Source organism: Pongo abelii, chromosome 15, assembly GCF_028885655.2.
Source record: "Pongo abelii isolate AG06213 chromosome 15, NHGRI_mPonAbe1-v2.0_pri, whole genome shotgun sequence".
Taxonomy (NCBI): domain Eukaryota; kingdom Metazoa; phylum Chordata; class Mammalia; order Primates; family Hominidae; genus Pongo; species Pongo abelii.
In genome coordinates this window covers 107,868,264-107,894,434 of record NC_072000.2, presented here as the reverse complement: position 1 = coordinate 107,894,434, position 26,171 = coordinate 107,868,264, and the positions used below count along the sequence as shown (strand labels likewise).

Sequence of the window (26,171 nt, the reverse complement as noted above, 5' to 3'; positions counted from 1 at the left end):
TGTTCAGTAGTCCAGCAAGGTGTACCTGAGCTCACTTCCTCTGTCATCCTCACTGTCCTTCAGCATGTCTGTGTTGACTAGCTGCCCTCCCAGCACCCCAGGAAAAGTGGTCAGCCTGCAGCAACTGCTCAGTTCTACTCTGCTCCAACAAATGCAAATCTAGCTGCTTATGATTATGGCTTTAAGGATGTAATTCTATTTGAGACCTTTATTGCTTGGGAAACTTAAGACAACTTTCAAAGAACAAGGTTCCTTTGTTACTTTTCTGATGCCAAAGATGGAAAGAAGTAGAGGGATTATACTGCAATTAATTGAGGGGGGGAAAATCTTTTCTATAAGAATCATTTTCAGTAGGTCAGGGTGATTTTCCTATAGCAGTCTTTTATTACAGATGGAAATATTTCTATTATTGCTAATTCATAAAACCTTATTAGAAATATATACATTTTTGGCTGAGTATGGTGGCTCATGCCTGTAATCCCAGCACTTTGGGAGGCTGAGGCGGGTGGATCGCTTCTGCTGAGGAGTTGGACACCACCCGGGGCAACATGGCAAAATCCCCTCTCTACAAAAAAATGCCAAAAATTAGCTGGGTGTGGCGGCGTAGTCCCAGCTACTCGGGAGGCTGAGGTGGGAGAATGGCCTGAGCCAGTGTGGTGGAGGTTGCAGTGACCTGAGATCATGCCACTGCACTCCAGCCTGGACAACAGAGCTAGACCCTGTCTCAAAAAAAAAAAAAAAAAGAAAAGAAAAGAAAAGAAAAGAAGAATACACACACACACACATTTTAAAAATGAAACTGGAGTAAATCTCTGAAGCTATCAAATCACCATTGTGCGTATCTACTTTACTATGTTAATATTTACTTTAAGTTTACCCAAAACTGGGGGGTATGCTAGTGTTTTATATTTCAGGCAATTTTCTGAGGCTTTAATAGAGTATCAGGCCAAACAAAATGCCTAACATAGCAGTCAGTAAATGTTTGATGAACTGATGAATAAAGCTATCATACCATTCCCTAGATTCTGATATGTTCAGACTGTGAAGAAAAGCCACTTCAGAAAGTTAAGGCACATGTGTTGGTAAGCTGCATGAAAATAAAACCCTTCTAATCTTCCAATGAAAATTTGGGTCTTCTGGGAAAACTATGTTAATGCAATAGGAATTTTTTAAAATTTCAATTTATTATCAAAGATATGTCAAGTTTTAAGTACAAAACTCTAATCAGGTCACAATTTAAGTAATTAAAAGACAAAATAAATATGTTTACGTTAGCTAGTTCTAGGCAATAGTGATAAAGTTTTTTTGTGGGGGGCAGGAGGATGGGTGTGAAAAGTTAGAATTTGAAATCCAGAGTTGGCTAGCTAGCCCCAAAGGATTGAAATGAAAATCAAGGAAACAAGATTTTCTTCCCACTATTATATTCCTTGTGATTTTTTTTAAAAATCCAACTATGAAGTTGTTCAGTGGTTTTTTCTTCAACCATACTTATCGATTCTAAATTTTTTTTCACATTTTAATTAATATCCCTGATATCAGGATGAAGGCTTGCTAGCATTTCTCTTAGTAGTATATGAAACAAGGAAACAAGAACACCTTTAAAGTAATGGTGGCTTAGACTGATGCAATAGGGCATACGCCTTTTGTTTACAAAGCAGCTCTCTGTGAAAGCTTCTTTCTTCCTGTGGTGGTTCTGTGTTACTCTTCTATTCTTGTGCCTGATGCATTCTTGATAGGCTATCCTTGATACTAAACATCTACCCTTTCATTTCCTAAAACTGATGTTGACAGTAAGCTGATTATGGGCTGTCTTAAGAGTGATTTCATTCTTGAAATATTATTTTTAGATTGTATGAGCTATCACTATACAAAAAAGCAGTTACGTAATTTTTTAAAAGCCCTATTACGATGTATATGGGATCAAAAGTTTTCATTGGGTCAGTATTAAGTCATTTGCTTATTCTCTTCTTGTTCCTACAGTTACTCTAAGGGTAGGACCATGTCCCGTCCTCATCTTTAACCACACCTACTAGCACCTGGCACAGAGTTGTGCACACAGAGGACACAGAAAACAAATCTTTGATTTATAAAATAATTCCTATCACAATTCCATTAGATAGCAAGTATTCCATCTTTTAAATAAGCATTTTCTTAGGGCACACAGCAAAAAGTACTGGACCTCTGAAATATTCTTTTTACAAATTTTTAAGTTTATTATTATTACTACTTTTTTTTTTTTTTGTAGAGACGGGGTATTGCTCTGTTGCTTAGGCTGGTCTTGAGCTCCTGACCTCCAGCAATCCTCCTGCCTTGGCTTCCCAAAGTGCTGGGATTACAGGCATGAGCCGCTGTGCCCAGCCCCTTTGAAAATATTAATTCTGACTTCCTATAATTCCCTTCTATCTACTCATGCAATACAATTTCCTAATATACTTAAAAATTAGAAAATTATAATCAGATTACAGATGTTTCTACCAGATTAAAGCTTTAAATTCAACGTTTAATACCTAAGCTTTTAACCTGTCTTCAGTAATTTCAAAAAGCTAATACAAATGATCAACAACTTGTATATATATTTTACTAGAAGTGTACTCTACCATTTCTAGAATACGTGTTTAGCTTTATGACATAATTTCAAGTATGTATTTAGACCCAAAAGTATTTAAAAAAGCAGAAAGTACCTATATTGGGATGATTTAAAATCTTCATTATTCTTACTTCTCTGAAGAGCTAAAAAAAAAAAACAAAACAAAACACATAATCCCCCCAACACAAGTTATTAAACATTATATTCCACTGTTGTAATATAAATTTAAATTTTTCTCTTAGATAACAGATTCATTGCTAATGTTTATTATTCCATATCTAAGACTAATATGAAAGTCCAGAATATCTCTGAAGTAGTTTTAATAAACTATTACCAAATAGTATTCCCAAATGCTTCCATTTATTAAAAACAGCAGAGGTCTCAAAGGGGGATGGTAACATACTCTGAATTTTACAATGCTATCTTGAAAACATAAGATCAGACTTACGTAGGAATAATTTCTGTGATTAAACTTAGTCTGATTCAGTATCTACCCAGGGCTCCCAACTCTGCGAATCAAAACCTGTATGGTTCCAGTGAAATACATCATGAGCATATTAAACTGATAATTCCAAATAATTCTATTAGAAGACTATGAACAAAACCACCTTGGGAAATCCTCACTGGAGAATATAGGTAACTTAGCATGGAGGTTGTGGTGACTATTACATTAGTGACCCTCATGAGTCATGCCTTACATGTTCATGCTTTTGTGGAGTGCCCCTTTCACACTGACATTAGACCTGGCCATGTAATCTGCTTTGGCCAGTGGGACCTCAGCAAACTGAAGCAAGCGGAGGCTGGATAAAATGCTTGGGCATCATGGCTTGCTCTCTTGGAGCACTGTGAAGGAGCTGGTCTGGCCTCTTTGGGGATGAAGGGTAGTTATTTAAAGAGACAGACCCTCTGTTGTAACTGCATCCAGCCCCTGCCAAACCACCAGCTGAATTCAGCCACACAAGTGAACCCAGGTGAGACCTTAAGAAAAATCAGCTGAGCGCGGTGGCTCACGCCTGTAATCCCAGCACTTTGGGAGACCAACGTGGGTGGATCACTTGAGCTCAGGAGTTCGAGACCAGCCTGGGCAACATGGTGAAACCCCATCTCTACTAAAAATACAGAAATTAGCTGGGCGCAGTAGCATGTGTCTGTAGTCCCAGCTACTCGGGAGGCTGAGCAAGAGAATCACTTGAGCCTGGGAAGTGGAGGTTGCAGAATGCTGATGGCGCCACTGCACTCCAGCCTGGGCGACAAAGCGAGACCCTGTCTCAAAAAAACAAACAAAAAACCGTCCAACCAAGATCAGCAGAGCTTCATAGTCATTCCACAGAATAAGGAGAAATATTAAATTGCTGTTGTATAAACACATGTTGTGAATTCAGAGCAGGTTCTTATCATTATGGCCTGGGTTACTATAACCCAGAAAAACAACAGGATTTTAGAGACCATCCTATTCAACCCTCTTGCAAACAAGAGGAAACCAGGAAAAGAAAGAAAAAGATCTTCTAAGGTCCTGCTATCCTTCTGTGGGGAATGTGTCCGGAACCCAGTCTCCTAACACCTAGGATACAACCTCCAGAAGGCAAAAGCTGGGAAAAACCTTGGAAGAGGAGAAGCAGCGGCCTATGTGGAAAGGAAGCTGGTGAGAAATCACAGGACTCTCACCATACTTGTCCTTGTCCACTACGCCTAATATAAAATTGAATTAGCAGCTAAGAGGAGATGGGCATGGACCAGACTTTTTTGTTAATTTATTTTTATTTTTATTTTTTGAGACAGCGTCTCGCTCTGCTGCCCAGGTTGGAGGGCAGTGGTGTGATCATAGTTCACTGTAGCCTTGACCTCCTGGGCTCAATCAATCCTCCCCCCCTCAGCCTTCCAAAGTGCTAGGATCACAGGTGTGGGCCACCGTGCCTAGCCCATGGACAGGATTTGACATATAACCTTACGCTCAGAATTTTAAAACATGTAATCAGATAAATAACCTTTCCTATCTAAAATACTGTCTCATTTTTGAAGGGAGGAGCATTTTTATCTCCAACATAAACATCTTCCTTTGCTACTGTGTAATTCCTACATTTTATGTTCTGAGATGAGAAGACAGTCACCCAAATAAATTCCTGACAACCATTCAGGCCTGAGTTCTTTTTTAGCTCTCCTCTGTTAAACTAACACAGAAATCTTGTTTTCCAATCCATTATAGTTGAATTGGTAGCTAGAATTCAAATCCTCCCAATTACTTCCCAACTGCTAAATTAGAACACCTCCTGGAGGTTGCAGTGAGCTGAGATCGTGCCACTGCACTCCAGCCTGGGTGACAGAGCAAGACTCCATCTCAAAAAAAAAAAAATGACAACAATCTCCACTTTGGATGCCATATCAATATAGCTCAGGATACAGCACTGAGAATGAAACCCTGACCATGGCCATGGCATCCCTGCATCCTGCAACTTCTGCATGCCCCTCAAAGGTATGTTCTAGTCACCCCAACTCCTTTTAGTTACTAGAACATACTAAACATACTAAGTTTGTTTGTTTATTTATTTATTTTTGAGACGGAGTCTTACTCTGATGCCCAGGCTGGAATGCAGTGGCACAATATCGGCTCACTGCAACCTCCGCCTCCCAGGTTCAAGGGATTCTTCTGTCTCAGCCTCCAGAGTAGCTAGGATTATAGGTCCCACCATGCCTGGCTAATTTTTGTATTTTTAGCAGAGATGGGGTTTTGCCATGTCGGCCAGGCTGCTCTCGAACAGCTGACCTCAGGTGATCTGTCTGCCTTGGCCTCCAAAGTGCTGGGATTACAGATGTGAGCCACCGCGCCTGACCACAGAACATACTAAATTCCTTTAAATGTCTTCTCCCTTTTCATCCTTTAAGTCTCAGGCAGATTCTCTGAAAACATATCTAAGTAGGTCTCCTTGTTTTACATCATAGCCCATCTGTTCACTTCTTTCCTGGGAGGTCTTTCAAGCTATGAAGACACATTTTTGTGCACCTGTTTGTTTTTTTGCACATTTTTTGTGCACCTCCTTGTGTCACCCACAGGGAGCATGCCTGTCTGTGTACCTGAAAAAAACCAAGCCTGGCACACAACTGAAATACATTTGTTTGATAAATGCCTGCATGAAAGCACCAACTACCAACAACTGTGGTCTGAGCCAGCCTCAGCATTCTAATGACCACATAGCTTTTAAATCCTCCGCAGCATAATGCTTGTTACAGAGCTGTCACAGGTCTGATGACAGGGGAGCAGGTCAAATGAAGGCAATCATTTTTAAGTCTCTACTAACAGTACAGTAGAAATGAAACAAAGTGAATTAGAGCCAAAAAGCAGCAAAAAGATAGACTATTACAGGAATTCAAAAGAATTGGCTTTAAGTTGCTAAGTTCTGGAGGAATTTGTTAGGCAGCAGTGAATAACTAATATTCTGCAGACACCATATTAAAATGTGAGAACCCCTGAGTTACAGCAGAGGTCATACCAGGGATGCAATGTGAAAACAAAAAGGACAGGTAAATGGGACCAGATAGATGACTAGTACAAATTTAATTCCATTGGCAAAAAGAGCAGCCAAAGAATCCCAAGAGAGGTAGTGGCAGGATATTAGCCCAAATAACTTTATGTATTCACCTCTCTATTGGGATTATGTATTAGGTAGATACTGGCAGGCAGCAAATGTGTAAATAAGCTTCATGCTAAGTTAAACAAGCAGGACAGGGAGGAAGCAGGAAGCTAACAGTTATCTAGTGCCTGCTATAGCTGATGCACAGAGCCAGATGCTTCACATTCACAATCTTATCTAAGCTTAATTTTCACAACTCTATCAGCTGAGTATGATCATCTCCAATATACAGAGAAAGACGACTGAGACAGGTTAGGAAACTCGTCCAAAGACTCAGCTAATATATGCTGGAGCCAGGATTCTCACTTTGGGTTGCCTGACTCCAAAGTCTACGCTCATCTCAGGATCCCACATTGCTACCTTAGAAATTTAACTAAAAAAAAAATCAACAAATTATAAGCTGCTGATATAGAGAAGCCCAGAGCAACAGGTGGGTACGGGCACAGAGCTTTTTACGAAGTTGACAATTTGCATACAAGTGAGATAAAAATGCCAGAGACTTCATAATCTCTGAATCTGATGACCAAAGATAGTTAAATTTGGATAGGAATAATGTATTGAAAGGCAAATGTGAACTTTAAGGAAAGTCCCTATAAGGACTATACCAGAAAAATTTTAAAGTTTTGTAATCGTAAAAGGCCATTTAAATAAGAGAAACTCACCTTATTTCTACTATCTTTTTTTTTTTTGAGATGGAGTCTCACTCTGTCGCCCAGGCTGGAGTATAGTGGCGCCATCTCGGCTCACTGAAAGCTCCGCCTCCCAGGTTCACGCCATTCTCCTGCCTCAGCCTCCCGAGTAGCTGGGACTACAGGTGCCCGCCATCACGTCCAGCTAATTTTTGTATTTTTAGTAGAGACGGGGTTTCACCGTGTTATCCAGGATGGTCTCGATCTCCTGACCTCGTGATCCGCCCGCCTCGGCCTCCCAAAGTGCTGGGATTACAGGCGTGAGCCACCGCGCCCAGCCTATTTCTACTATCTTAATACAACTTATTTCTCCACATTCCCTTTTCAATCTTAAATAGACGTTAGTTGGAAAAAAGAAATCAAATTACATAGAAACGTATAAATTGAAAGAATTCTCTCCTTACTGATCAATCTATATCCTCTACACATTTTCACATCTATACATCCTCTATGGAACTGGCACACAAGAGGAGAATAAATACCTCTGAAGGCAAAGATTTGGAATCCTGGCAATGGGGATATCAAGGATACTAAATCTATGGTATCAGAGAAGTAAAGAAACATGTCCCAATAGCCAGGACCTGGGGGTTGTCAAGTATTACCACTGGAAAAATAAAATTTTACCTTTTGACAAGTAGAAAAAAGAGAGAGAGAGAATTTTAGTCTCTAGTTAAAAAAAAAAAAAAGACAATTTTACCAACCAATATGAAAGTAAAATGAGTATGTGAAAGAGAACACGGGGGTTACAGACATAAAACTGATCTAAACCATCACAATGAAGGTGTTCAGGCTCCCTTCTCCAGATACACAGATAAGGGACAGAAGACCAGGCCACCTAAGTCACTCCCTCATCACTCTACAGAAACTGTCCCTTTGCCTCAACTACCACAGCACCTAAATGGAAGAGTGCATCAAAGGCCCTCTCAGACAAACCAAGACAGAGAGGCTGGCAAAGTTCATGAGAAAGAATTTTCAAGAAAATGCATTTGTGTAAAAAAGGAAAAAAAAAATTGCTTCTTAATATACAGAGTATCTCTGGAAGGACTCAAAGGAACTGATGTCACTGGTTGCCACAGGCTGGTCTGGTCTCCCAAGTGCTAGGTAGGTAACCTATTTTAAAGACGACCCCTTCCCCAGACGCTCTAAGTCTCAAAGACGACTTCCACTGTGACGGCTGGGTATCTCCTCCCTCTCTTGGGGTTCTTCCTGAGAATGCCTCAGTACTCAATTCCTGGACTCTTTTCCCCTCCTTTTTAATTCCTTTATCATCATTTAGTGAATCTTTGGGGAAACAAAGATAAATGTACCAGTATTTAGTCCTATATGCTAATATTTTTAATTCCCAAGTTTAGAATGGATATAAGTGAAACTGAACTGTAGTTTTCTTTCCTGTTTCCAATATATTTCAATAACAATGTTTCTGAATTTGAGAAAAGAATTTGGAAGTTCCTCTTCTTAAGTTCTGGAACAGCTGAACAGAGGCAGAGAATGTACTCACAGTAGATCTCAAAGAATTCAATCATGAATTCCAGGTTTGGCAATATTTTAACTACTTTCTCAACTTCTGTTGTTACTGATGTGTATTGATTCTTTTCTAGAGTTAATTTTGGTAAGTCATGTTTTCCTAGAAAATTATCAATTTCTTTGGATATTCTAACATTTTTCAGAGTTGTAGAAAAGGTTCCTTTATAATAATTTAAATTCTTCAGTATCTGGTATTTCCCCCTCATTTGTCTGTGTTTTCTCTCCCTTCCCCCTGGCAACACCTAGTAGCTTATCTATTTCATTGCCTCTCTTCTCACTGCCTGGGCCGGGGTGGGGGGACCCACCAAAGTTTTGGATTTACCATTTCTACTGTTTTCAAACTCATTATTTTCTGCCTTTAGCTTTACTAACTCCTTACATTATTATTTATTCCTGAGATTTATTTTGTTCCCTTTTCTAAACTATTAGTTTAATGTTTAATGCATTCCTTGTCATTCTTGTTTAATAATGTGTTTAAGGCTACAAATTTCCCAGAGCACCAAAAAGCAGTATTACATAGGTTCTGACACACAGCTTATTATGATTAATTTCTAGATATACTGCAATTTTTGTCTGCAATTTTTCTTTGATCCAAGGATTCTGTGTGTTTTAGGTTCCACATGTTTGTATATTTTGGTTTGGTTCTATTTTTATTGCTCTACATTAGAACTATAGCCTAGAAAGATGTTAGTCTGGCTTATTCAAATGTTATGTATTGCCCAACTCTGAGAAAATAATATACTTCATAGTCATCACACATTGGAATAGTTATGACAATAATATCCTAGCACACAGCTGTTAGGTATTCTGAAAAGGGGATTAAAACAGCTATAATATGGGCTAATGGAAGTGCTGTATTTTTTCTTTTTTTTGAGACGGAGTCACTCCAGTCACCCAGGCTGGAGTGCATGGCACGACGTCCGCTCACTGCAAGCTCCACCCCCCTGGGTTCACACCATTCTCCTGCCTCAGCCTCCCGAGTAGCTAGGACTACAGGCGCCCGCCACCATGCCCAGCTAATTTTTTTGTATTTTTTAGTAGAGACGGGGTTTCACCGTGTTCACCAGGATGGTCTCCTGACCTCGTGATCTGCCCGCCTCGGCCTCCCAAAGTGCTGGGATTACAGGTGTGAGCCACCGCACCTGGCCATGGAGGTGCTGTATACTAAGATATGTACCTTTTTTCCCTGCTTACTGTGTAATTAATGAATGGCCTAAGAGAGTTAAGTGATAAAGTCTTCTCTGTCATGCCTGTGTTTCTATTAATTTAGCTCAGATTTTCACCTATGTATTTTGGGGTTCTGGTTATCATTGGTGTCCTATCATTAAAAATAAAATTTAAAAATATGAAAAAAAATAAAAATAATTGCTTTTCAAATGGCAATTGTTAAGTGAACCAGAATAACCACTTCTGAAGAACAAAGTGTGTGTGTAGACATGCAGACTCTGTCCACGATGCAGATCAGCAAAGAAAGGAGAGGTGAGGCAGCAAGTGATTATACATACGAAAAACCATGAAACTGGATCCCTACCTCGTAACATATGACTGCTGGTGGCTTAAAGATTACTTTAAACACGTGAAGACAACAGAGAAAAATATGTTTATGACCCCAGATAGAGAAGAATTTCTTAAAGAAGACACAAAAAAGGCCGGACGTGGGGGCTCACGCCTGTAATCCCAGCACTTTGGGAAGCCAAGGTGGGTGGATCACGAGGTCAGGAGATCGAGACCATCCTGGATAACACGGTGAAACCCCGTCTCTACTAAAAATACAAAAAAAAATTAGCCAGGCATGATGGCGGGCACCTGTAGTCCCAACTACTCGGGAGGCTGAGGCAGGAGAATGGCGTGAACCCGAGAGGCGAAGCTTGCAGTGAGCTGAGATCGCGCCACTGCACTCCAGCCTGGGTGACAGAGTGAAACTCCGTCTCAAAAAGAAAAAAAAAAAAAAAAAAGAAGACACAAGAAGTGCAAAGCATATTAAAAAAAAAGACTGATAAATTTAACTGCTTTAAAATTAGGAGCCTCTGCTATTGAGAGACAATATCAAGAGAGTGAAGATATACCATCAAGTAGAAGGTATGTGCCACATATATAATAGTATCCATGATATATAATGATATCCTAAAATAACTAAGAAAAAATCCACTAGAAATTAAACAAAAGATGAGTAGGTACTTCACAGAAGAAACAAAAAACCTAAATATGAAAAGATGCATGACCTCATCAGTAATTAGGAAAATGTTACATTAAAACCACAATGAGATTTTTCTTTCTTTTTTTTTAAGAGAGGCTCTTGCTCTGTTACCCTTGCTGGAGTGCAGTGGTGCAATCACAGCTCACTGCAGCTGTAAACTCCTGGGCTTAATCAATCCTCAGCCTCCCAATTATCTGAGACCACAGCTATGTGCCACCATGCCCAGATAATTAAAAAAAAAAAAAATCTTTTTGTAGATACAGAGTCTGGCTCTGTTGCCCAGGCTGGTCTTGAACTCCTGGCTTCGAGAGATCTTCCCATCTCAGGCTCCCAAAGTGCTGGAATTTCAGGAAGAAGCCACCATGCCTGGCTAAATATCACTTTTATATTTATCAAACTGATAGCACAAATTTTTTGTTTTTTTGAGACGCAGTCTCGCTCTGTCGCCAGGCTGGAGTGCAGTGGCGCAATCTCAGCTCACTGCAACCTCCACCTCCCGGGTTCAAGCAATTATCCTGTGATGGCACAAATTTTAAAAAATCAGAGAAAATCAAATTTTGATGAGGATGCTACATTACTTGTGCTCTCTTACACACTACCGATGGAAATATAAATTAGCACACCTGCTCTGAAAATAATTTGGCCTTCTCTAATGAATAAGGAGGATGTGCAGACAGACTCTGTGACACAAGAATTCTAAGTATATATATTTAAGAAACTTCACAAGTGTGCCAGGACACACAGAGGACAATTCACAGCAGTCATGTTTGCAATACAAAAAGCAATCCAAATGTCTCTGAATCACAGAATAAATACAGAGTGGCATATTCACATAATGGGGTACTATATATTCTTGAAAATGGACATAGCAGTGAAGGTGAATTACAGCAAAATACCTCAACATGGAACACAACGTAGGTAAAAGAAAGCAAAAGCGGCTGGGCATGGTGGTTCACACCTGTAATCCCAGCACTCTGGGAGGCTGAGGTGGGCGGATCACTTGAGGTCAGGAGTTTGAGACCAGCCTGGCCAACGTGGTGAAAACCTGTCTCTACTAAAAATACAAAGATTAGCTGGGTGTAGTGGTGCATGCCTGTAATCCCAGATACTTTGGAAGCTGAAGCAGGAGAATCACTTGAATCCAGGAAGCAGAGGCTCCAGTGCTGAGATCACGCCACTGTACTCCAGCTTGGGTAACAAGAGTGAAACTCCGTCTCAAAAAAAAAAAAAAAAAAGAATCAAAGCAAAAGCCAATAGGAGAATACACATAGCATGAGTCCATTTATACAATTTTTTAAACTTTACACTACATTGGCGGGGTGCGGTGGCTCACGCCTGTAATTCCAGCACTTTGGGAGGCCGAGGTGGGTGGATCACTTGAGGTCAGGAGTTCAAGACCGGCCTGGCCAACTTGGTGAAACCTAGTCTCTACTAAAAATACAAAAATTAGCTGGGTGTGGTGGCGCACGCCTGTAATCCCTGCTACTCAGGAGACTGAGGCACGAAAATTGCTTGAACTTGGGAGGCAGAGGTTACAGTGACCTGAGATCGCACTATTACACTCCAGCCTGGGAGACAGTGCAAGACTCAGTTTCAAACAAACAAACAAACAAACAAACGAAAACAAAAGAAACAAAAAACAGACAAAAAAACCTTTACACTACATTGATGAGGGATCCATATGTGGTAAAATTATACGGACAAAGCAAGAAAATAATAACACAAAATCCTTGTTAGTGGTTACCCAGTAGGTGGGCAATGAAGAAGGGGAATCAGGTTGAGGAGGGGCATAATATGACACTGATTTAAAGGTATGGCTGAAGATCTATTTCTTGAAGCAGGTAGTATAAGGGTGCTCATCTCATATACATATTTATATGCTAAACACAGAAAATTCTTTTGTATGTAGTCAGTATTTAATAAAAATTAAAAACTAAATTTTAAAAAATTGCTTAGCTTTAGCTGAATAATACAACAAAGCAGTTTTCTAAAAATGTAAAATAAGAGTAGCAACAATGTGTGTGCTTTTTTTTTTTTTTTTTTAATTAGGGATGGAGTCTTGCTCTGTCACCCAAGCTGGAATGCAGTGGCATGAACATGGTTCACTGCAGCCTCGACCTCCCGGGCTCAAGCAATCCTCCAACCTCAGCCCCCCAAGTAGCTAGGACTACAGGTGTGCACCACCACATCTGGCTAATTTCTGTATGTAGAGACAGGCTTTTGCCATGTTGCCCAGGCTGGTCTTGAACTCCTGAGCTCAGCAATCTGCCTGCCTTGGTCACCCAAAGTGCTGGGATTACAGGCTTGAGCCACCACGCCTGGCCAATAATGTGGTTTTTATGATCAAATATTTCAAAGACAAACTAAGAATTTTCCCATCTCCCAAACTCAAGGTTCTGGTGGTCAAGATTCCTAGAATCAGAGCAACATCAGGAAAAATTAATTTAGTGTTAAAATGAATTTGGTACTAACAAAATTAACTTATCAGATTTTACTAGGTATCTACCACATGCAAGCTGAATTTCCATATGTTCCTTTGTTATCCTTCCCATATGGAAATTACTATGAATGACTGGCTCCAAGGGAATTTATGCAAAGAAAGCTATTTGATGTTATAAATTTAGGTTCTAAGGCTAGTTCAGTCCCTTATTTACTGGATGAGTGAACAAACCACAAAATCTTGAGAGCTTTAACCTACTAATCTATAAGACAGATTTTGAAAACAGCTACTTCAGCCTGACGTGGTGGCTCACGCCTGTAATCCCAGCACTTTGGGAAGCTGAGGCAGGTGGATCACCTGAGGTTGGGAGTTCCAGACCAGCCTGACCAACATGGAGAAACCCCGTCTCTACTAAAAATACAAAAAAATTAGCTGGGTGTGGTGGTGGGTGCTTGTAATCCCAGCTACTTGGGAGGCTGAGGCAGGGCAATCACTTGAACCAGGGAGGTGGAGGTTGCGGTGAGCTGAGATCACGCCATTGTGCTCCAGCCTGGGCAACAAGAGCAAAACTCTGTCTCAAAAAAAAAAAAAAAAAAAGAAAACAACTGCTTCACAGGACTGTTGTGAAAAGCACACGCAATGATATAAGATAAAGTGTGTGTAGAATTTGACCAGGAGCTATACACTACCTAATCCCAACCCAGCTGTACCACTCACTGAGTCTAGGTAAGTTGACCTCCCTGACCCTGTCACCTCTACAATGAAAGGATGCTTGACATACAGAGTGCATGGAACAGCACCTGGCACACAATAAACTCCTGACATGTGTTTGTGATTCTGGCTGATGTTACTGTTATAATTCTCTCACAAAGGCCTAATTTGTACCCAAGTTTATATTTTCTGCAAATGGGTCCAGGCTATGCTCTAAGTTTAACCCACTTAAAATACTTGGTTCCTTAGTGACTTTTCTAAAATAGCATAATGAGTCCTTGGTACAATGAAAAATATACTTTAGCTGGGTATGGTGGCGTGTGCCTGTAATCCCAGCTCCTTGGAAGACAGACTGGAATCCTCGGAAGGAGGATGCTTGAACCCAGGAGTCTGAGACCAGCTTGGGCAAGATAGTGAGACCTCCATTCTAAAAACAAACAATCAATCTCTAAAATACACTCTACTATTCTCAGTTTATAATGTATTCTTTTTTTTTTTTTTTTTTTTGAGACAGAGTCTCACTCTGTCACCCAGGATGGAGTACAGTGGCGCGATCTTGCTCACTGCAAGCTCCGCCTCCTGGGTTCACACCATTCTCCTGCCTCAGCCTCCCGAGTTTATAATGTATTCTAAATATCAATCTGTATTATTTCTTGCCAAAACAAAAATAAGTCTGGCAAGAAATTTAAAAGTTTATAAGGAATAAAGAAGCAACAATACTGAAAGCCATATCTTTTTCTATTTCGTCTATCTCTTTTGAAATCTAAAAATAAACAAGCATATATACATTTTTATTCTCAATTTTTTTTTTTTTTTTTTTTTCCCACAGAGTTTCTCTTTTGTTGCCCAGGCTGGAGTGCAGCAGTGCCATCTTGGCTCACTGCAACCTCCGTCTCCTGGGTTCAAGTGAGTCTCCTGCCTTAGCCTCCCGAGTAGCTGGGATTACAGGCATGCGCCACCACACCTGGCTAACTTTTTTGTATTTTTAGTAGAGAAAGGGTTTCACCATGTTCGTCAGGCTAGTCTTGAATTCCTGACCTCAGGTGATCCCACCCACCTGGGCCTCCCAAAGTGCTGGGATTACAGGAGTGAGCCACCATGCCCGGTCTATTCTCAATATTTTAAATATGTATAATCAGGCTGGGGGGTGGTGACGACTCATGCCTATAATCCCAGGGCTTTGGGAGGCCAAGACGGGAGGATTGCTTAAGCCCAGAAGTTCCAGGCTGCAGTGAGCTATGATCATGACACTGCACTTCAGCTTGGGCTACAAAGTAAGACCCAGTCTCAATCAAATCAATCAATCAATATAAGAAGTGCCTGTCTTGGATTTCATTTGCCATCTCCTATTTGTATTAATTTATCAGATTTATGACACTGATGTGAATGCAGACACTGGATTTTAAATAACAGGCAAGACTGTAACAACTATTTTTACAGTGGTTACTACTGTTGTTAACAGCCTGAAAAGTCAGTATAAGAAAATGAAAGAGAAAGGTAGTTTAAAAAAAAAAAAAAAAAAGAAAGAAAAGAAAAAGATGAAAAGAGTTGTTCAATGAAAAGGATTTCCAAAATAACTTGTGCTTCACCCAAAGAGAAAGGAGGCCAGGAACTGGGTACTAAGGCATTCCTAGGAAGAGTTCCAGAGAGGGAGAAAATATTCAGCAGTGGCAGTGGCAGTAGCAGCTGTCTATGAAACTTAGAATATTTGGGGAAGGGGTCATCTTTAAAATAGGTTACTTTGCCAGGCACGGTGGCCACACCTGTAATTCAGCACTTTGGGAGGCCGAAGTGGGTGGATCACTTGAGGTCAGGAGTTCGAGACCAGCCTGGCCAACATGGTGAAACCCTGTCTCTACTAAAAATACAAAAATTAGCTGGGTGTGGCAGCGGGTGCCTGTAATCCCAGCTACTTGGGAGGCTGAGGCAGGAGAATCACTTGAACTCGGGAGGCAGGGGTTGCAGTGAGCCGAGATGGCACCACTGCACTCCAGCCTGGCCAAGAGAGGGAGGCTCCATCTCATAAATAAATAAAATAGGTTACTTTAGTTGGGTGTGGTGGTGCGCGCCTATAGTCCCAGCTACCTCAGGAGGCTGAGGTGGAAAGATACTTGAGTCCAGGAATTCAAGGCTGCAGTAAGCTCTGGTCTTGCTGCTACCTTCCATCCTGGGCAACAGGACAAGACCCCATCAATCAATCACTCAATCAATAAAAAATAAATAGGCCGGGCACGGTGGCTCACGCCTGTAATCCCAGCACTTTGGGAGGCCGAGGCGGGCAGATCACGAGGTCAGGAGATTGAGACCATCCTGGCTAACACGGTGAAACCCTGTCTCTACTAAAAATACAAAAAATTTGCCGGGCGTGGTGGCGGGCGCTTGTAGTCCCAGCTACTCGGGAGGCTGAGGCAGGAGAATGGCATGAACCCGGGAGGCAGAGCTTGCAGTGAGCTGAGATTGCACCACTGCACTCCAGCCTGGGCGAAAGAGCGAGACTCCGTCTCAAAAAAGTAAATAAATAAAAAAAAATAAGTAAAATTGCAAGAAGAGAGAAATTAAGAACTTTGGAGGAAACTGAAGGCAGACTAGGAGCCATTCTCATCTGGGGTGTGTATTGAGATACCACATCTCTAGACCCGCCAAGATAGGACCTCTAGGGAGGAAAGTACTGTGAAGGAAATATGCTTTTTTCAAACTCCACAAACGTTTCTAATGCACAGGAAGGGTTGAAAAGTACTGGCTTAAGAAAACCAAATCAACAGTGCCCAAAATAACCCAGTGATGGCAGCAGTAAAAGTCATTACATGACAGACCACATGAAGAGCATGAACTGGTTCTCCTTGCTTTCAAATTATAAGGTTCCCTGCTACATCCTATGACCAAGATTCCCTAGGACGCCAAAAAAGGCCACTACTGCTACTGCTACAGAGCTCTAAGCACTAACAGTGGCTCCAAAGCAAATACCAGCTTTAAAAAGAAAACAGCCTCCCTCTTCCTGGGTAGGTGTCTGGTGCTTGAGGGGTATCAGAGTGGACCAGGCTTGAGGGGCACAATGAATAACCCTATACCTTCCAATTTGAAATTAGAAGCAAAAAAGGCTGCTAAAATATTAATTCACAGAAATGACTTCCAGAAATGACCTGATAAGATTATTCCTGACTGAACTAGATTCTGAATTCTTCTAGTTTTCTTTAATATCTGGCTACAACTTGCCAATGAAGAATGAGCTGCTCAATTTCAGAAGCCCTATAAACCAAAGCTGACAGCTTGATGTAAATTTCGAGTCTCATGCCTGATGTGTAGGCCACACAGAGAATTCACCAGAATGCCAGATGCCACAACCAGAGACATTCAAACTGCGAACCAGGATGAGAAGTTGTGGACTGCAGGCTATGGACAGCTTTTCCCAAGACTGTCAGAACAACAAGACTTCATAACAAGGCTTTTGCCCCTCTTAATTTTTCCTTACTAATGCCTACCTCTTTCACTTTGGCAGGATCATGCTGTAGCTAAAATTTCACAGTCAGTAGCTTCTGTGGGTAACTTGCACTCCCTGCTTTATACTTAGCCCGGTCATGGAATGCTGGACTGCCTACTAAACATGGAGGAATCTGTGCAGTTCATGACACTTCTCGTTGCGATTTGGGTATGGTAGAGCGGACCACTTGGTTAAAATTGGCAGACTCCTTGTTTGGCTATACAATTTTAGTTGATTTAGTTCATAAAAACCCTGGCTTAGGAGCATACTCTAAATGCTTGGTGTGATCCTCATGATAGTCATAATGGTAGTCTCTCTGGTATGCTGTATCCTCCCCCAGAGTGTTAAGTGTCTCCATGTAGCCACCTATCAGATGTCAAATGGTTTCTCTCTGGCTAGAACAACAAAAACTCAAAAGAAACACACAATAATGAGAACACCCCATCAATGGCATGCTGAAATGTGAAACCCAAAATGATGGCAACTGAGAACAGCAGGGATATCCTAGGTTTTGGTTACACTCTTACCTAGGTGAAAGCCTGACCAAAAGGGAAGAATTGTTAAATAAAAATTATAGGAAGCCATTGTTTGGGACTAAACCCCTGCATTAGGCCCCAGGAAACCAGGTTAAAATTAAAAATGGAGTAATCCCTACTAAGGTTCCACATTCCCAAACCTAAGTTAAGTTGTTATCTGACCTTCCTAGAAATCAGAAGAAAAGGAGATAACAGCTAATTTCCCAAACAGGATAGTTTATTATTTATTTTTTGAGGCAGAGTCTCGCCCTGTCACCCAGGCTGGAGTGCAGTGGTGTGATCTTGGCTCACTGCAACCTCCGCCTCCCAGGTTCAAGCAATTCTTGTGCCTCAGCCTACTGGGTAGCTGGGGCTATGCCACCATGCCCAACTAATTTTTGTATTTTTAGTAGAGACGCAGTTTCACCATGTTGGCCAGGCTGGTCTCAAACTCCTGGCCTCAGGTGATCCACCCGCCTCGGCCTCCCAAAGTGCTGCCATTATTGGCGTGTGCCACTGCGTCCAGCCCCTGATTGAAGATTTAAACTGTCCTGGCTGAGCACGGTGGCTCAGGCTGGTAATCCCAGCACTTTGGGAGGCTGAGGCAGGAGCATCACCTGAGGCCAGGAGTTGGGAGACCAGTCTGACCAACATGGTGAAACCCTGTCTCTACTAAAAATACAAAAATTAGCCAGGCGTGGTGGCACGCACCTGTAGTCCCAGCTACTCAGGGGGCTGAGGCAGGAGTATCTCTTGAACCCGGGAGGCAGAGGTTGCAGTGAGCCGAGATCACACCACTGCACTCCAGCCTGGGTCACAGGGCGAGACTGTCTCAAAAAAAAAAAAAAGAAAAAACTTCAATTGGCACAATAATAAAGTTCCTACTGCTTTAATCCTTACAGAAAAAAATGTAGTGTGAAGTAACCTGATGTTAACTAATCGGTTACTTTTCTATGTGGTATAGTCTATTGTGGTCTATTGTTGTTTCCCTGTCCCTGCCTTACAAAAAAAAGGAACTCTGAAAGGACCAATACACTCTTTGTTCTTTGCTTCAGCTTTTTTTTTGAGACAGGGTCTTGCTCTGTTGCCCAGGCTGGAATTCAGGGGCACCATCATAGCTCACTGCAGCCTCCAACTTCTAGGCTCAAGTGATCCTCCCATCTTAGCCTCCTAAGTAGCTGGGACTACAGGTACACACCACCACACCTGGTTAATTTATTTAATTTTTTTTTTTGGTAGAGACAGGTCTCTCTATGCTGCCTAGGCTGATCTCGAATTCCTGAGCTCAAGTGATCCTCTCACCTCAGGCTCCCAAAGTGCTGGGATTACAGGAGTGAGCCATTGTGCCTGGCCTGCCTCAGCCTTCTTCAGCCTTTGCCTGTCTCTAAAGCCAACTTCTGCTCAGCTCATAGGAACACTTATTCTATTTTATGGAATGTAGTGCTGCCCTATTTTACAATCACAATAAGGCCAATGGAAGGAAGGGAGGGAGGAAGATTGAGGTGAGTATAAGCAGGATTTCTCCACAAAGACCGTGATGAAATCCATAGTCAATAATGCTTTAATAAATCCTACTGGGTATTTTGCATATATTTGTGTTTAATGTTCCCTTTTTTCTTCCTCTGTAAATCTCATTAAAATTTAAAAACACAGGGATTTCCCTTCCTGTCCTACTAAGTCTAGATTTAAGAATGGTGGTTAAACCTTACTCAAAACATGCTTTACACTGGGTCAGCAGTATCAACTTGGATGAATTCTCCATTGAAAAGTCTTGTTCTTGCCTTATTTAATATTTTAATTGGATGGAGACATCCATATCCAATTTACATAGCAGCTAATACAAATGACCCATTATTCCAAAATCCCCCAAAAGACTGGAATTAAGGCAGAAAATCAATTAAATGAATTTTAGCAGGAATCAAACAAATTCAGGTGGGGGGGAAAAAAAAACAATTCCAAGTATGGAATAAAGTAGGTTTCTGTTCAGCGAAACTCCTGTGGGAGTACCCAAGGAGGCTGAGGGGATTTACTCTGCATAAGAGAAAATTAACAAGACCCAAAATAGCAACTTCTAAGGGCTGGTTATGTTTGGAGTGACTATAACTCCATATGACAAATAGTAAACAGTGTTGTAGAAGTTTCTAGAAGACAGATGCTAGTCTGAAGTAAGGGGAAAAAGGCTCTAATAGCAAAGCCACTGAACACTGGAACAAGATGCTACGGGAAGGAGTGTGTCTCCATCCCTGAATGTGCTCAAGGTTGGCTAGCTAACCAGCTGTCATAAATACATTACAAAAAATCAATTATTTCATTACATGTTACAAATTTCTTGTTTTTTTTTTTGAGACAAAGTCTTGCTCTGTCGCCTCCTGGGTTCAAGCAATTCTCCTGCCTCAGCCTCCTGAGAAGCTGGGATTATAGGCGTGTGCCACCATGCAGCTAATTTTTGTATTTTTAGTAGAGACGCGGTTTCACCATGTTGACCAGGCTGGTCTCGAACTCCTGACCTCAAGTGATCCGCCCACCTTGGCCTGGGCATGGTGGCTCACACGTGTAATCCCAGCAAGTGGAGGCTGAGGCAGGTGGATCACCTGAGGTCAGGAGTTTGAGACCAGACCAGCCTGGCTGACATGGCAAAACCCCCGCATCTACTAAAAATACAAAAATTAGCCAGGTGTGGTGGCGTACACCTGTAGTCCTAGCCACTTGGGAGGCTGAGGGAGAAGAACTGCTCCACTTGGGAGGCAGAGGGAGATTGCAGTGAACTCAGATTCCACTACTGCACTCCAGCCTGGGCAACAGAGCGAGACTCCATCTCAAAAAAACAAAAACAAAAACAAACGAACAAACACAAAACTGACCTAAAAGATGTGTAAGAATAGAATAGTATTCCAGATATAGTAGTGAGACATTGGAAGGTATATAGCCAGATGCTGCGGTGTGCATTTGCAGTCCCAGCTACTTGGGAGGCTGAAGTGGAAGGACTGCTTAAGCCCAGGAGTTCGAGTCCAGCCTGGACAACAGAGCAAGACCCATCTCTTAAAAAAAAAAAAGTACAAAAACAATGGAGAAAAATAAATCTCTCACCAGAATCTAACGTTTATTAATTCAATGGCTGCAAAAATACAAAGGAAAAATGAAGAGACTCATCTGTGAAAATAATATCAATTTGCAAACATAGTCAACTCAGGTTTACTTATATGTGCATTTAGTAAATGTTCATGACCCAGCATGCAAGCCTGAATATCATGAAACCGATATTTTAACATGTGTGTTCACTGTTAAAATACTGCCTGAATGAGCCAGTCCACCTTTTTCGGTAGTGGTGGTAAAAACAGATTGCACACTGCTGATGGCAGAATGTTCCTTACGATGAATGTTAGCTGCTAGGGCATGCTCCACAGCTTTAAATCACTATCTAAGAGAGCTGTTCCTGAAGCAAGTGTGATACAACTATGAATGGTGCTGGGAAGAAAAAAGGACGCAAGAATGACTGCAAAGGGGGCTGACAAAGTTGCCTGGTACATTCTACATTGTTGCAAAATTCGGGGGGGGGGGGAGGAAGATGGGGGGAAGATGGGGGGGTGGGGGTAAGATACTTGGTGAAAAAGAATTGGAAACAAATGTATGTAAAATGCGTCTACTTTACTTTATAAGCATATGAAGTTATATACACAATTTTAAACAATGCCCTATAAACTGAAAATATACTTATCAAGTTATTTAACTTGGGATAGAGCTGGCTTTAGAATAAGTCTTCAGTGAATGGTTCATACTTGAATAATACCAAAAACAAATCTTAAAGTTTTAATTATTATTATAAGCCAAAATTAATTCAGATGCAAATATGCATAATCACACTAATGGGCTAACCAAACTACCATGCACTAAACTGATAATGATGTGACAAATAATAAACGAAGAGCAGCAATGAAAAATCATTACCAAAAAAATAAAATAAAATAAAAAATGAATAAAGGAAGCAAGCAAACAAGAAGGAAAAACTGCAGGCAACTTGATACAACACCATCGTAAAAATTTTTCCAGGAAAACTGTTAGGATTACAATTATATCCAGGTACACATGAATAGTGGAAGGTATGTAACATCATAGAATAATAATTAGAGTCCTCATTAAACATCCGTGTATATTAATTTTAGTTATGAATACCACATTTTATTAACCCCTAACGTATTTATTAGTACCAAATCCTTAGATAGGTGAAGATATGGAAGTTTAAGGAAATAGATAAAATTTACTCTTCAGGACAAAGGACTGGAATTTTTAGATGTTTCATGCCCACCTTGAGAAGCCTTAAGGCCCATTATGGGTTGCAGATCACAAAGAACCACTTGTTGAAATAACATTTTTAGTGCAGAGAAAGTCTATCTCCCTCCCCACCTCCCACACACAAAACAGGGACAGGGCTTCAAAATTACCAAGATATAAATAACCACGAGGAATACATTAGAAATGTATATAGAGCATTGCGCTTATCAAAATATCGCACAACTGTACAGTGCTGTGCAGTTTATAAAGCCCTTTTATATGCATTATTTCATTAATACTCACATCCATCATAAGAAGATGAAATTATCTCCATTTTAAAGATGAGAAACCCAAGGTCCAGAAAAGTTAAGTGCCTTGCTCAAGGTCAGATATTCGGCTAAGTGGCAGAGCCAGGACTGAAATTCAGTACTTCCTGTCCCTATTTCATGGTCTCTGTACCCCCCACAACTACTACAGGTCAAATCCAGAAATCAAATGAAGTATGTAAAAAGACTCTGCAAAGCTAAAAACAACTAGAAGGATTTTATTATGAAGATCATTAATTATTTGCTGATGTTCTACCAGTGAAATACCTATGCCTGGGCCCAACCTAATTGCTTAGGCATTATTATGTAAGTGTTAAGACTTTCAAAAATCTGCCCAGGTGATTCTAAAAGGCACTAGGGCAAAGACTTGATCTACGTTAAATGATACCAATGGCAATACTGCTTTATGAACACACTTTTCCACTTTCAGTTTTACTTTAACATTTCCCTTTTATATTAATCATCAGTCCTTAATCAGATGTGGTGTGTCAAGAGTTTAAGGAAGCCAAAGTGTTCACTTTAAAATTTTCAGTATTAGCTACAAGAAAGGTACAAATTTGCACAATATCAATTACATGAAAATATTTTTGTACTGTATTTTTTAAAAACTCTAGTCAATATTAAGAATATTCAATAAAAAGTACAGCCTTGTACAACTATATCAATAAAAAAGTACAAAAAAAAGCACAGCCTTTAGTTTGTGCTGTTAAGAACATTTAAAAATAATCTCCGACCGAAGATAACCCAACAATTTTTCATGAAATACTACATTAAGTTGCATTCATTTGAGGAATAGGAAGCTTTATGGCATCAAACATAAAATAACAGTTGAGGTATTTAAGGGACAGATTAGATGGCAATTAGCACTGACGATCTTTTAAAAAGTACTAGACATTGAACCAATCTTACCTTTTGCAGACTTGTTGGATTCAACTGAGTTTTGTCAATTATTTTTATTGCAACCTAGAAAGAATAAAAAATATTTATGGATTTTAAGAATTTAGTAATTATGGACTGATAAATGCCAAGATATATGGCATTAAGAAGCAAGCAAGCAAGCAACAAACCGCAAAACCTAAAACTCAGCTGGTTACAATAAGCAATTGTAATTTTATAAAATTGTGCAACTGAAAATAAGGGCTTCTATACCAGTGCTTTCTCACTAAACCTCTCCCTACCCTAAATACAAGAGACCCTAATAGGCAGGAATATCATCACCCCTATTTGGCTTGAAGAAGTTACAGATGATCTTTGTCCCGCTACAATTCTTAAGGATTAAGGGTCCCCCTGTAAAAGGGAGGGGGGAAATATGTCAGAAGTGTTTGAACCAGAGCAACTCCATCTTGAAAAGGGGCTGGGTAAAATAAGTCTGAGATCTACTGGGCTGCATTCCCAGGAGGTTAGGCATTCTTAGTCACAGGGTGAGATAGGAAGAGCTTGGCAGAAGATACAGGTCACAAAGACCCTGCTGATAGAACAGGATGTGGTAAAGAAGCAGGCCAAAACCCACCAAAACCAAGATGGCGATGAAAAGTGACCTCTGGTCGTCCTCACTGCTCATTATACTTTAATTATAATGTATCAGCATGCTAAGAGACACTCCCACCACCACCATGACAGTTTACAAATGCCACGGCAACCTTGGGAAGTTACCCTAAATAGTCCCCTAAAAGGGGAGGGACCTTCAGTTCCAGGAAATCTCTGCCCTTTTCCCAGAAAGCTCATGAATAATTCACCCCTTGTTTATAATCAAGAAATAACTATAAGTTAAGTAGACTCAGTCAAGCAGCGGATACTGCTGCTCTGTCTATGGAGCAGCCATTCTTTTGTTTCTTTTTCTTTTTTTTTTTGAAACAGTCTCCCTCTGTTGCCCAGGCTGGAGAGCAGTGACATGATCTCGGCTCATTGCAACCTCCATCTCCCAAGTTTTCATAGTTTCTCCTGCCTCAGTCTCTGGAGTAGCTGGGATTACAGGTGCGCACCACCACGACTGGCTAATTTTGTATTTTTAGTAGAGATGGGGTTTCACCATGTTGGCCAGGCTGGTCTCGAACTTCTGACCCCACGTGATCCACCCGCCTTGGCTTCCCAAAGTGCTAGGATTACACGTGTGAGCCACAGCGCCTGGCCTGTTTCTTTACTTCTTTTATAAACTTGTTTTCACTTAAAAGAAAAAAAAGAAAAGAAAATTGGGGCTTCAAACTAATAAACTTATTGTTATAACATTTTATATTTAAGTTACTTATAGACAAGGGGAAAGCCTCCTCCAAACCAAGAAAAAAAGAGGGACAGAGAGATTATACACAGAAAGCACTTCTAAAAACATATGCAATGTAGCAAATCTTTTCTTTACAATTTACTGACACTTTAAATTTAGCTGACTCTGGGATGGGTAAGCATACAAATAGGTGGGTATTGAATCTGAAAACTTTAAAAACTTTTTTTTTTTTTTTAAATAGAAAAGCTCTTTGGGCAGTTAAAGAAGGAAAGGGAATTAGGTCCAAACCAATCTGTGGGCTAACCAAGTGAATATACAGAGAGGCAACAGAAGGGTCACCTAGCAGCCTTTGTTCAGAAAGGGTGAGTATGCCCCAGCCAGTGTTTTTAAAAACCATTAGGAAATAGGAAGTACTATAGCTTCTATAGCTTCTGGTCAGCTCATCATTGTCACGTAAAAATGATTTCTATGGACTACAGGAAAAGAATGGAAGTGACAATAGAAGGGAAGAAAAGTGGAGAGAGGCTTTGCCATGACCAGGGAATATCAAGTAACTCGGCTTTGCACCTGAGCTCCAAAACAGCAAGTGAGCCCACCCCCATAAGATCAAAGAGGCTGTGCTTCCTACTGGGCATCCTGCAGGACACAGGCCCAGAAGACCCACCCCTGCAGAAAGCATCTACAGCCAAAGTCCAGGGAATGAGCTTGGAGTTTCTCTACATCAAATATTCTCACACTTTTTGGTCGCTTTTACACTTTTAAAGATTACTGATTCCCCCAAATGTGGGTTGTATCAATGAATATCTACCATAATACAAATAAAAACTGAGAAACTGTAAAAAAAAAAAAAAAAAAAGTAACAATTGATTTCAAAATAACAATAAGCCCATTATAACACAAATAATATATTTGTATGAAATTTTCATACAAGCTTCTATATTCAATCTGTTGTGATATCACACATCATGTAACCTCTGGAAAATTCCACTCTACACTTGTGAGAGAGAGAATAAAAAAAGCAAATGTTTTACTAGTATCACAAAAATAGTTTTGACTCTGCAGACTCCTTAAAGGGGTCTCAGAAAACCTCCAGGGGTCTCCCCATGCCATACTTTTGAGAATGGCTGCATTATGTACCTTAACACCATGTTTTAAAAACCCTGCTTAACTTGGTCTAAAGCCTCCACCTGACCACATTATTTATTCCCTATGAGTCTATAACCTCCAGAGGAGCTACAGAAAAAATCACTGCAACAAGGCATCCAGCAATTCTGACCCTGGAGTGGATGGGCCATCACCCCCATTTTTAGGAGGAAGCAAATCAGAACTGGGGAAGGAGTGGAGGGTAAATGAGTGTGTGCGCCTGAAAAACGCAAAGTTGGAATTCTAATTTTGTATTTGGAAAACATAAGTTTCAGCGGAAACTGAATAAGCGAAAGAAAATACTGACTACTGAAATAGGCAAACACGAACTGTCTTATACATATCTCAACTGGGGAAAAGACACCTTATTCATCTTTATAGCCCTAACTGGTACAAAAGGAGTACTCAATAAATGCTGAGTTGTCCAGGTGCGGTGGCTAATGCCTGT

General features: G+C 40.7%; 1 protein-coding gene and 1 long non-coding RNA gene across 13 annotated transcripts in view; one reads left to right on the top strand and one right to left on the bottom strand.

The window, feature by feature from the left end:
* The window catches only part of MARK3 (microtubule affinity regulating kinase 3), a 119,622-nt gene that overhangs the window by 51,513 nt on the left and 41,938 nt on the right, over positions 1 to 26,171 (bottom strand). For 10 of the 12 annotated variants that reach the window (XM_024231453.3, XM_024231455.3, XM_024231454.3 and 7 more), the window contains 2 exons: positions 23,272 to 23,325; positions 2,682 to 2,730 (listed from right to left, as the gene is read on the bottom strand). In XM_024231453.3, coding sequence (XP_024087221.1) covers positions 2,682 to 2,730; positions 23,272 to 23,325 — 103 coding nt within the window. Of the gene's footprint in view, positions 1 to 2,681; positions 2,731 to 23,271; positions 23,326 to 26,171 lie in introns of those variants that run through there. The other 2 variants (XM_054530924.1, XM_054530925.2) reach the window with 1 other exon arrangement.
* On the top strand, positions 8,416 to 25,508 carry LOC129049951 (uncharacterized). Its single transcript, XR_008513380.1, has 3 exons — positions 8,416 to 8,511; positions 24,822 to 24,942; positions 25,060 to 25,508. It is a non-coding gene; the product is annotated as an uncharacterized LOC129049951 (long non-coding RNA).